At 40.8% G+C, this 12,364-nt stretch overlaps 1 protein-coding gene across 1 annotated transcript in view; it reads left to right on the top strand.

Annotated features, from left to right (window-relative positions):
* The window catches only part of fndc5b (fibronectin type III domain containing 5b), a 50,226-nt gene that overhangs the window by 14,580 nt on the left and 23,282 nt on the right, over window positions 1-12,364 (top strand). The window contains exons 2-3 of the mRNA XM_037692735.1: window positions 826-944; window positions 2,969-3,167. Coding sequence (XP_037548663.1) covers window positions 826-944; window positions 2,969-3,167 — 318 coding nt within the window. The remainder of the gene's footprint in view (window positions 1-825; window positions 945-2,968; window positions 3,168-12,364) is intronic.

The following is a 12,364-nucleotide window of genomic DNA, read 5'->3' as shown; positions in this document are numbered from 1 at the left end:
ATCCATCCATCCATCCATCCATCCATCCATCCATCCATCCATCCATCATCTTTACCAGCTTCTTCCTTTTTTTGGTCGCATGGGTCACTGGTGTCCGTATCCAGCTATCACTGTGCGAGAAGCAGGGTACACCCTGGACAGGTCTCCAGTCCATCACAGGGACACATAGAGACAAACAACCATTCACTCTCTCACTCACACCTAGGGACAATTTAGAGTTACCAATCAGTCTAACATGCATGTTTTTGATCTGTGGGAGAAAACCGGAGTACCTGGAGAAAACTCACGCAGCACGGAGAGAACATGCAAACTCCACCCAGAACGTTCCATGATGGGGATTTGAACCAGCAACCTTCTTGCTGAGAGGCAACAGCTCCACCAACTGAGCCATCATGTCCTGATAATGATATGACATTTGTTTTTTCTTTAAACAGACTTGGAGAACAGTTGTAGAGAAAGTGAATAAAGTCCCACAAGTGAGATTTGAGTGCACGAGACAGCAAACGGTGAGGAAAATGTGAAAGAGAATTGAAAACAAGAACAAAGAAGATAAAGCACATTCTTGAGGGAAACAGACTTGAGTGTGGTTAATGAGGCCTGGATTAATGAAGGCAGAAGGCTTCATTTGTGGGAGGTGAAGAGATGCTCTCAGGGAAGGTGGGCTGATGGAACAAGACAACAAGGAGCTGGAAGAGAAGGAGTGATTGTGAGGAGAATATAAGTTATGATCACCTTTGAAGGATCTGTTATATCGACTTCAAAGTGTGGGAATTAAACATTTTAATTTTAAATTAAATTAAATTGAATATTGTTGTTTGTGTTTAGACGCTCTGCTGTCAGCTCCGCTCAATGTGACCATCAGAGAACTTGAGGTGAACTCGGCCATGGTGACGTGGGAAATCTTGGAGGGCGACCCCGTCATTGGCTTTGCCATCACTCAACAGGTACCTTTGAGGATGTTAAATGTGCGTTTATGTGAGTTTGGGTGACAAATCCTAATGAAAGGCCTCACATTCCTTGACTGCATGCATGTCCTCCCACTTTTAGAAAAGAGTTTTGCACAAAATTATGTTGATAAATGAAAGAGCTGAAGGCATTTTGGTTGTACTTTTATAATAACATTGTATTATATATATATATATAATATTGGTACAATTTCAAGTGGAACACAGTTCAAACACATTTTGCCACAGTAAAACACTAATATCCAAACTTTTATTGCTTTTTATGCAAATGCAGTTATGTAAAATGTTATGTCACTTTCACATTACTGCACTCGGTGACTTCAACAATTCAATTCAGTTCATTTATATAGCGCCAAATCACAACAGAAGTTGTCTCATAGCGTGGCACAAAACAATCACATTATAAAAGCTAAGTAGTAAAGTTGTTGATCTAAGGAAGCAGCAGATTGTGTTTAATCTTCACTTCATCTCAGTCTCCCATCCTGAGCAAGCACAAAGGAGACGGTGGAAAGGAAAAACTCAATTTAAACAGGAAGAAACCTCCAGCAGAACCAGGGTCAGGACGAGCGGTCATCTGCTTCGACCGGCTGGGTTTGAGAGGACAGGAAGGAGAAACAGACAAACACAGAATGACAGGTCCACGTGTACTTTCTATAGGAGGAAAGACAAAAAATATGTTAATTACAAATACAAACAGGTAGACTAGAGCAAGTAAAGACAGCAGCAGAGTGGAGAAATGCAGTCAGTTTGTCCTCCAGCAGTCTAAGCCTATAGCAGCATAACAAGTCAACCCTAACTATAGGATTTATCAAAAAGGAAAGTCTTAAAACTGGACAATGTGTCAGCCTCACGGACAGAAACTGGAAGTTGGTTCCACAAGAGAGGAGACTGATAACTTAAAGATCTGCCTCCCATTTTCTTTTTGGACACTCTAGGAAACACAAGTAAACCTACAGTCTAAGAGTGAAGTGCTCTGTTAGGAATGTATGGAACAATAAGATCTGTAATATAAGATGAAGCTAGGTTGTTGAGAGCTTTGTAGGTTAGAAGTAAGATTTTGAATCGTATTCTGAATTTGACAGAGAGCTGATGGAGAGAAGCTAAAACTGGAGTAATATGATTTCTCCTACCAAAATCCATCAGAAATTGTAAAGTATTTTCCTGCTGAAAGTGCCCTAGCTTATATAAAAAGTAAAGGTTTGAACGAGTGTTTGCTTGAAGCCCTAAAAGATTTTTGAGATCGGTTTTAAGACGGCAGCGATCCACTGTGGCCTTAGGTAGGTGTGCCTGAACTAGCTGTTAGCTCATCTGTCCTGTCAGTAAATTATGTCTCTCCAAGCTGAAGCCACTCAAAAAACAGGTACATTTACAAAACAAGATATTGACCACCTTTACCATTTGCTGTAGTAAGCTATTAAATGTTTCTAACTTTTCCATTGTTTAAAATGCCTGAAATAACCCTTTAAAGCTATAGATCTACTTTCAGACACTTGTCAGATGCACATTTTGTTCTCACAAAGTTTTAATGGTTTAGGCCATTTCCGTCTTTAATTATGTGGTAAATAAAAGTACCCCAAGGAGCAGTACTCTTTAATCCAGTAGAAGCTAATTGACCTTAGTGAGCAGCCCAAGCAGGGAAATAATGTGCATTTCCAGCTGAGTGTACTTGGCCTGAGACAAACTCTGCTTCCTTGGGCTTAATTATATTGAAGGAAAAAAGCCCAAAAGGGTTTATCAGAGCTTTTTTCCCAACCATTAACCAGAAAGACAGAAGTGTTTACTCTAACACAAACCAAACCCTAACAGGGAAAATTGGACTCCCCTACAGAAAAGTACACCTTATAAAACCTAATATATTTTTGATGAGCTGGAGAAAAATGGTTTTGTCTTGAGAACCCAGACTGTAGTTTAAAGCTTGTGAATTAAACAGTTTATTAGATGCTTGCTTTTCCAACAAAACCTTCTAATATCAACATTTCTGTCTGGTTCCTGTGCTGTCGCAGAAGAAGGATGTGCGCATGTTGAGGTTCATCCAGGAGGTGAACACCACCACACGCTCCTGTGCATTGTGGGATCTGGACGAGGACACTGAGTACATCGTCCATGTTCAGAGCATTAGCATGGGAGGAAGCAGCCCCCCCAGCCAGCCCGTGCTCTTCAGAACGCCAAAAGAGTCGGAGAAGATGGCGTCCAAGAGTCCTGGTGAGTCTTTGTCAAAGAATCAACAAATTTCAACAAAGTTAAGTCAGGTCCTCTGGACAGTTAGTTTTTGTTGAAATGTTTCGTCTTTCATTTCACGTTTCAAGAAAAAGAAACCGTCCAGAGGACCTGGCTTAACTTTGTTGGATTTTTCTACCTGGATTATTGAGCATAAACTTTGATAATTAAGGCAGTGTTTCCCCTACCATTATACAAGGAGTGCACCCTGCCCTGCCAACAGAACCGAGCGGCCTGCCTATCGAACTGTCAATTCAGTTCAGTTTCTTTATACAGCACCAAGTCACAACAGAAGTCATCTCAGTCCTCCACTAACCCCCCACCCTCACCCCCTCGTCGACAACTGCCGGCACTAAGCTAGCGGTGCGCAATACAGATGCGCTACGTAAAAAATTACAGAGCCCTCCGTTTCCCTTTCCTTCCACTCCCCACCCCATGGAAGAGATGAGCGCCCTGCCATGGCAGTAACCTAGGGGTGGAAACTGTAAGGGCATGGTTGAAAGTGGCTTTGATCTTTAGCTCCAGTTTTGATGCAAGAAAGTATTAATGCTCAGTCACATTCCTTCCCCTGCCTGCTGAGTGTCGTTAGGATCAATAGGCACATTTTCAATGTGGACCCGGAACATTTTTACTTTGGTAAATATTCACCCTGATCCACAAGTTGACAGCACGGTGGCGCAACTGGTAGAGCTGCTGCCTCTCAGCGAGCAGGTCCTTGGTTCAAACCCCGGTCCGGGGGCCTTTCTGGGTGGAGTTTGCATGTTCTCTCGGTGCATGCGTGGGTTTTCTCCGGGTGCTCCAGTTTCCTCCCACAGACCAAAAACATGCATGTTAGGCTGATTGGTAACTCTAAATTGTCCCTAGGTGTGAGTGAGAGAGTGAATGGTTGTTTGTCTCGTTTGTCTCTATGTGTCCCTGTGATGGACTTGCGACCCGTCCAGGGTGTACCCCGCCCCTCGCACAGTGATTGCTGGACATGGGCACCGGCGACCCCCGTGACCCAAAATGGAATAAGTGGGTAAAAGATAATGGATGGATCCACAAGTTCTCAGTTGCTAAATGTTTTTTTTTTTTTTTTTCCCAAGGTCAAAACAAGTAGCAGGAGGTACTAATGCTTCAATCTTTCATCGCAACCTGGATTTATTTTGGGGATGCGCAAAACAACAAACAGAAAATCTTTCTATTATTATATTTGATCATTTTATTTATTTCTTTTGGCCCTGTGATGGACTTGCAACCTGTCCAGGTGTACCCCGCCCCTCACACAGTGATTGCTGGACATGGGCACCAGCGACCCCCAAAATGGAAGAAGCGGGTAAAAGTTAATGGACGGATATTTGTTGTTTTCCTTTTTACCAGAATGGAAGTTTGTACAATAAAGAGGTTTGTTACTGCTAAAATCAAGGCTTTTATTCATGGATCTCTAAACTGAGATAACATTGTGTTTTAATAAACATACGGGGGAGATGTTCTTCACATAGTTATTGCATTAAAGCTTCAGGTCAACCCAGCTGAGGTGAGTTCTGCTCCACACCTTAAAGCTCACTTTGTTTTATCTTGCTGCGCACAGGTGTTGTACCAAAATGTGTTCTGATGCTGCTGATGGGTACTCAGCCTGTTGGAGTCTCACTGTTTCTGCAACTTTGGTTCTTGGAAGCGAACAATATTAACATCAAACAACATTTATTTGTATGCCCATTAATATAGCGAAGGTGTTTCTCAGTTTCACTTTTATTTTTTTCTGAAAAACTCACAATGTTCTTTTTGTGAAAGTGTCTGTTTCCCATGTTTGTTGTTTGTCATAAATATCTGTAGGTTCCTCTTGTGTTTCAGTTTTGTTCAGTTACTTTGAGCCACCCAAAAGTTTGTAAAATAATGTTTTTAAATAAACAGCCATTATACTTATTGGCTTTTTAATTGCTTTGTTAGAAACAAAAGGGTGATATTTTGAAAATTGTAGCACAGATAATCAAAATATCTTAATAATGTCATTTTCATTCATCAGATTGACAAACCTCTACTTTAAAATGACTTTATTTCACTTAAAGGGATTAGATTTTAAAGATCTTAGTTCACATAGTGAATACTTAAGTATTTCATTCATTGTCAAAATTTGGTTTTACAGCACGGGTCTTGGGGGTGCACAAACAATTTTCTTTCTCCAAATGGGCCTGTAAAAAACCCACTGCCATAATATACATGGTGTTTTACATGAATGAAGTCATCCTATATGACGTATTTTGTCTCCTGCTGAAGTGATGTGATGGTCCAACATGTAGAGTGTTTACATTATAGACTTCCTGTCCCCACATTCTGTAAATGTTAAGGAATAAAGTCAGCAGCATCTGATGTATGTACTGCTATGTTGTATTTTTGGAAATAGTCTGTGGGGCTTTAAGTTCTGCCTTCTCTTCTGCACATAATTGTTGTGTCAAATGAACTATCTTGTTATATCTTTTCAGAATAAGTAAAATACAGCTAAACGAATTTAAAATTAATACTTGAGTATATAATAGCAAGGTAGGAAACGTGAATCAACAGGAGTCAAATCCTGGTCCGGGGGCCTTTCTGGGTGGTTTGCATGTTCTCTCCGTGCATGCGTGGGTTTTCTCCGGGTACTCCGGTTTCCTCCCACAGACCAAAAACATGCATGTTAGACTGATTGGTAACTCTAAATTGTCTCTAGGTGTGAGTGACAGAGTGAATGGTTGTTTGTCTCGTTTGTCTCTATGTGTCTCTGTGATGGACTGGAGACCTGTCCAGGGTGTACCCCGCCCCTCGCACAGTGATTGCTGGACATGGGCACCGGTGACCCCCGTGACCCAAAATGGAAGAAGCGGGTAAAAAATAATAGATGGATGGATGGATGGAACTACCGGTATTCATTAACATGGAGGGGCGGGGCATACAACTTGCTAATAAGGAAGCTTGTTTTCCTCCTACTTCAACTTTCAGGTTCTACTCTGAGGTCTCTGTATTAACAGTCGTAGTCAGTCATGGATAAAAGAGATTCCCAAAACAATCAGGTGTAGACTTCATCAGATTTATTTCAAAGCTATAGAACAGCCAGCAGATACAGAAGATCAATGCATTTACAAGTACAACTTATTAGTACTTGTCTGAGATTATGACCCGTTCTGACTTACTGAAGTGAAAAAAAAAAGTCAGTTTTGTTGAAACTTCCAGCTCAGGCCCCTCTCCACCCTGTCCAGCTGTTAGAACCCAGCTGCAGTCAGGAGCGAGAGGTATCTGAGAGCCAAACAGTTCCCAAGTTGTCTGGAACCACATGACTGTAATCATATCAATCAAACCTTGAGGATAATAAATATTATCTCTTGCCGTCTCTTTACTGACTGGTCACATGAAGACTGATGATTACATAGAGTAAGGAACATGGAGCATTTTAATATCATTCACAATAACAGTAAAAGAACAGTGCATAAAATGCATTAATAAAATAAATTTATGAAGCATGCTGAGTGCAAATATTATACATTCCCTTGACAGCCACAACAACAGGTAGCTTACCTCAGCATATTTCTATCATATTGTTATTAGGAATCCAGTGGGCTCAACCAGTTGGAAATGTTTATTGCTCCTCCAGTTCTTGGTAATTTCTAAGGTAGTATCTTCCTACCAGGGGGTGTTCTCTGGGTTAAAATTCTACTCTGGAAATTTGGTTTGGCCCTGGTTCCTGCATTGGAAACAACAGGGGTAAACACTACCCTGGTTCCTAAAAAAAGACTCCAGGAGTGAAAACACACTTTTTGTTAGCCTGGACCACATGCACAATTTCAAATATCAAATTAAATCTGAGCCAGTTGTAGGCCACATACCATAAGTACTCATGGCATTGATGTAGCTTGAGTGTGACAACTGGATGTCATTCACAACAAGGTCTCATACAGTATGATACAAATAATAATATGCCAGATACATGTGACATATCTGGCAACATGTCACATGTTAAAAGTTGCAAATCACCATCTATTTGTCTGGGGGTTAGATTCAAAACTGCATCGTATACTGTGTAAAACTGAACCCTGAGACCTGCTTCTCGTGTTTAATGTTGTTTTTATTCTATTTTATTTGACATAGGCTCCTTAAGTGTTGTACTCCCATAAAAGGAGCAACTCACTTAGTTTAAAATCTGGAGGGTCACACTTTGAGAAAACTCCCAGGACTCGAAGCACAACGTCTAAAAACAAGAAACAAAGTATAGTTGCCTTTTGTGTCTTAACATGTCTTTATGATGCTTCAAAGTGCACATTTTTACGCATTTCCCTCTTTAATTAATATTACAGTAAAGTCTATAAACACTTCTCAGCATAAACAACATTTCAAGATGTACATATATGCATTTGTTTTTAATTGCATAGGACATATTACAAACACATGCATCTAAGAAGGAAATTGATATTCCATGCATACAAAAGCATAAAAATGCCAGAATAACAGTGCACAGAAACAGAAGCAATCATGCATCAATAGAGCCAGCCAGATGGAGTAAACAACAATCTGCTCGTCTGTTTCACCCTTGTTGTGACAAACATCTACAGCCTGAAGTTCACACACACAGATACGAGAACAGATTTTTATATTAGCTTTTTTTATGCAGCCAATAACACAGTGGAGCACTAATAATCTGTTTAGGCTTTTCCAGGACAAACAAAATGGTCATAAAGCACAAATCTTAGTGAGAACTCCTCTCATCATTCTTTTCACTTACAAGCACAGAGGCTGCTCTTATCTGGAGCAGCTTACACCGCCTCCACTTTTAGCATGCCCAACCCAGTTATGTTGCCAAAAGCTGCTGCTTCAGAGGTGCAATGCAAAGTGCTGAATGTCTATCAGTGGTCAGGTGATGAGAGAAGAACTGTGTCAAGGGGGCTGGGTTTTCCCTACAAACACCATATCGAGTGAGTTGTTTGAGGGAAACACATGCAAGAATAAAATTAGTGTCCATATTTTGTAATTGTTTCTTCTTTGAATTATTAAGGCTCTGATAGTCCAAGATGGCATTAGGCTGGGGCATTGCTGTCCTAGTTTTTGTCCCCCTTTGCGGCATGAAGAGGGGGAATGGGAAATACCGTCCGTCTATTCATGTTGTGATCATGAAAACTTGAAAAACAAGTGAGGTACCAACTTCTATTTTGGTGTGTAACTGCATCTTGGCATACAAAAGGTCCCTTATAAAATTGGGTTGCCAGATAAAAATCCAGGACTGCTATCATCACATACGTCTGTTTATCTTGTGAGCTGGATAACTTGATAAATATGCAACGTGCCAACTTCAGTATTGGTGTGTTGCTGCATCTAGGCATAAGAAAGGTCAGGGTCAAAAATTGGGTTGCCATTTCAAAATCTAAAATGGCCACTACTGTTCACAACGCTTCACTTTTTACAAATTTTGTTATGTTACAGCCTTATTCCAAATTGTATTTAATTAATCTTTTTCCTCAAAATTCTACAAACAATACTTTACCCCATTATGACAATGTGAATAAAGATTTTTTTTTTTAGATTTTAGTAAATTTATTAAAAATAGAAAACTAAGAAATCACATTAAATATTCACAGCCTTTGCCATGAAGCTCCAAATTGAGTTCAGATGCATCCTGTTTCCACTGATCATCCTTGAGATGTTTCTACAACTTAAATGGAGTCCACCTGTGGTCAATTCAGTTGATTGGACTTGATTTGGAAAGACACACCTGTCTATAGAAAGTCCCACAGCTGACAGTGCATGTCAGAGCATAAACACCAAGCATGAAGTCAAAGAAATTGTAGACCTCCGAGACAGGATTGTGTTGAGGTACAAATCTGGGGTAGGATACATACAAATTTCTGCTGCTTTGAAGGTCCAAATGAGCATAATGGCCTCCAGCATTCATAAATGGAAGAAGTTTGGATCCACCAGGACTCTTCATAGAGCTGGCCGGCCATCTAAACTGAACGATCGGGGGAGAAGAGCCTTAGTCAGGAAGGTGACCAAGAATCCAATGGTCACTCTGTCAGAGCTCCAGCGTTCCTCTGTGGAGAGAGTAGAACCTTCCAGAAGAACAACCATCTCTGCAACAATCCACAAATCAGGTCTTTATGGTAGAGTGGCCAGACGAAAGCCACTCCTTAATAAAAGGAAAATGGCAGCCTGTCTGGAGTTTGACAAAAGACACCTGGAGGACTCTTAGACCAGGAAAAACAAAATTTTCTGGTCTGATGAGACAAAGATTGAACTCTTTGGGGTGAATGCCAAGCATCATGTTTGGAGGAAACCATGCACAGCTTATCACCAGTCCAATACCATCCTTACAATGAAGCATGGTGGTGGCAGCATCATGCTATGAGGATGGTTTTCAGCAGCAGGAACTGGCAGACTAGTCAGGATAGAGGGAAAGAAGATTGCAGCAATGTACAGTGCCTTGCGAAAGTATTCGCTCCCCTTGAACTTTTCAACCTTTTGCCACATTTCAGGCTTCAAACATAAAGATATAAAATTTGAATTTTTTGTGAAGAATCAACAAGTGGGACACAATCGTGAAGTGGAATGAAATTTATTGGATGTGCCAAACTTTTTTAACAAATAAAAAACTGAAAAGTGGGGCGTGCAATATTATTCGGCCCCTTTACTTTCAGTGCAGCAAACTCACTCCAGAAGTTCAGTGAGGATCTGTGAATGATCCAATGTTGTCCCAAATGACGATGATGATTAATAGAATCCACCTGTGTGTAATCAAGTCTCCATATAAATGCACCTGCTCTGTGATAGTCTCGGGGTTCTGTTCAAAGTGCAGAGATCATCATGAAGACCAAGGAACACACCAGGCAGGTCCGAGATACTTTTGTGGAGAAGTTTAAAGCCAGATTTGGATACAAAATGATTTCCCAAGCTTTAAACATCCCAAGGAGCACTGTTCAAGCAACCAAATTGAAATGGAAGGAGTATCAGACCACTGCAAATCTACCAAGACCCGGCCGTCCCTCTAAACTTACATCTCGAACAAGGAAAAGACTGATCAGAGATGCAGCCAAGAGGCCCATGATCACTCTGGATGAACTGCAGAGATTTACAGCTGAGGTGGGAGAGTCTGTCCATAGGACAACAATCAGTCATACACTGCACAAAGCTGGCCTTTATGGAAGAGTGGCAAGAAGAAAGCCATTTCTCAAAGATATCCATAAAAAGTGTTGTTTAAAGTTTGTCACAAGCACCTGGGAGACACACCAAACATGTGGAAGAAGGTGCTCTGGTCAGATGGAACCAAAATCCAACTGTTTGGCCATAATGCAAAACGATATGTTTGGCATAAAAGCAACACAGCTCATCACCCTGAACACACCATCCCCACTGTCAAACATGGTGGTGGCAGCATCATGGTTTGGGCCTGCTTTTCATTAGCAGGGACAAGGAAGATGGTCAGAATTGATGGGAAGATGGATGGGGCCAAATACAGGACCATTCTGGAAGAAAACCTGTTTGAGTCTGCAAGAGACCTGAGACTGGGACGGAGATTTATCTTCCAACAAGACAATGATCCAAAACATAAAGACACATCTACAATGGAATGGTTCACAAATAAACGTATCCAGGTGTTGGAATGGCCAAGTCAAAGTCCAGACCTGAATCCAATCAAGAATCTGTGGAAAGAGCTGAAGACTGCTGTTCACAAACGTTCTCCATCCAAACTCACTGAGCTCGAGCTGTTTTGCAGGAAGAATGGGCAGAATTTCAGTCTCTCCATCTGCAAAACTGATAGAGACAAACCCCAAGAGACTTGCAGCTGGAACTGCAGCAAAAGGCGGTGCTACAAAGTATTAATGCAAGGGGGCCGGATAATATTGCACATCCCACTTTTCAGTTTTTTATTTGTTAAAAAAGTTTGACACATCCAATAAATTTCATTCCACTTCACGATTGTGTCCCACTTGTTGTTGATTCTTCACAAAAAATTAAAATGTTATATCTTTATATTTGAAACCTGAAATGTGGCAAAAGGTTGAAAAGTTCAAGGGGGCCAAAAACTTTTGCAAGGCACTGTACAGAGACACCCTGGATGAAAACTTGCTCCAGAGCGTTCTTGACCTCAGACTGGGGCAACGGTTCATTTTTCAGCAGGACAACGACCTAAAGCACATGGCCCAGATCTCACAGGAGTGGCTTCAGGACCTCTGTGAAGGTTTTGGAGGGGCTCAGATCTCAAAGGAGTGGCTTCAGGACGACTTTGTGAATGTCCTGGAGAGGCCAAGCCAGAGTCCAGATTTGAATCTAGTTGAACATCTCTAGAGATATCCAAAAAAGTTCAATCTGGTCCTCTGGACATTCAAAAAAACAAAAGCAAAACAAAGCAAAAGAAATCTAGAAACGTTTCGTCTCTCATCCAAGAGACTTCCTCAGTCTGAATGTCTTGAATGTCCAGAAGACCAGATTGAACTTTTTTGGATTTTTCCACCTGGATTATTGAGAATGCATCAGGATATCTCTAGAGATACCTGAAAAGGGCTTCAAAGATGTCTCCCATCCAACCTGATGGAGCTTGAGAAGTATTGCAAAGAAGAATGGGACAAACTTTCTAAACATAGGTGTGCTCAGCTTGTGGCATCCTATTCAAAAAGACTGGAGCCTGTAATGGCTGCCAAAAGTGGATCAACAAATTATTTAAAAAGACTGTGAATACTTAAGTAAATATGATTTCTTAGTTTTCTATTCTTAATAAATTAGTAAAAATCAAAAAAATATATTTAATTTTTACATTGTCTTAATGGGGTATTTTGTGTCGAATTTTAAGGAAAGAGATTAATTTAATACAATTAGAAATAAGGCTGTAAGATAACAACATGTAGAAAAAATGATGCACTGTGAATACTTCTCGGATCTTCTTTTTCTTTCGGCTTTTCCCTCTTCAGGGGTCACTCCTAAAGAGAATCTCAACATCTTCATTTCTGCTACTTCCAGTTCTGTATCCGGTCTTTTTTGTCCATGTCTCTGTTTCCAGACCATACAACATAGCTGGTCTCACCACTGTCTTTTAAACTTTTCCTTTGACCTTTGCTGACACCCTTTTGTCACAAATCACTTCTGAAACTTTTCTCCGTCCACTCCATCCTGCCTGGACTCTCTTTTTCACTTCTTTACCACACTTCTCATTTTCCTGGACAGTGGACCCCAAGTACTTGAAGTCCTGC

The sequence above is a fragment of the Nematolebias whitei genome, chromosome 19 (genome assembly GCF_014905685.2).
Source record: "Nematolebias whitei isolate Nwh7 chromosome 19, NemWhi1, whole genome shotgun sequence".
Classification (NCBI taxonomy): domain Eukaryota; kingdom Metazoa; phylum Chordata; class Actinopteri; order Cyprinodontiformes; family Rivulidae; genus Nematolebias; species Nematolebias whitei.
Note: the sequence above shows the minus strand (reverse complement) of the source record. Positions and strands in the feature narration are given on the sequence as shown.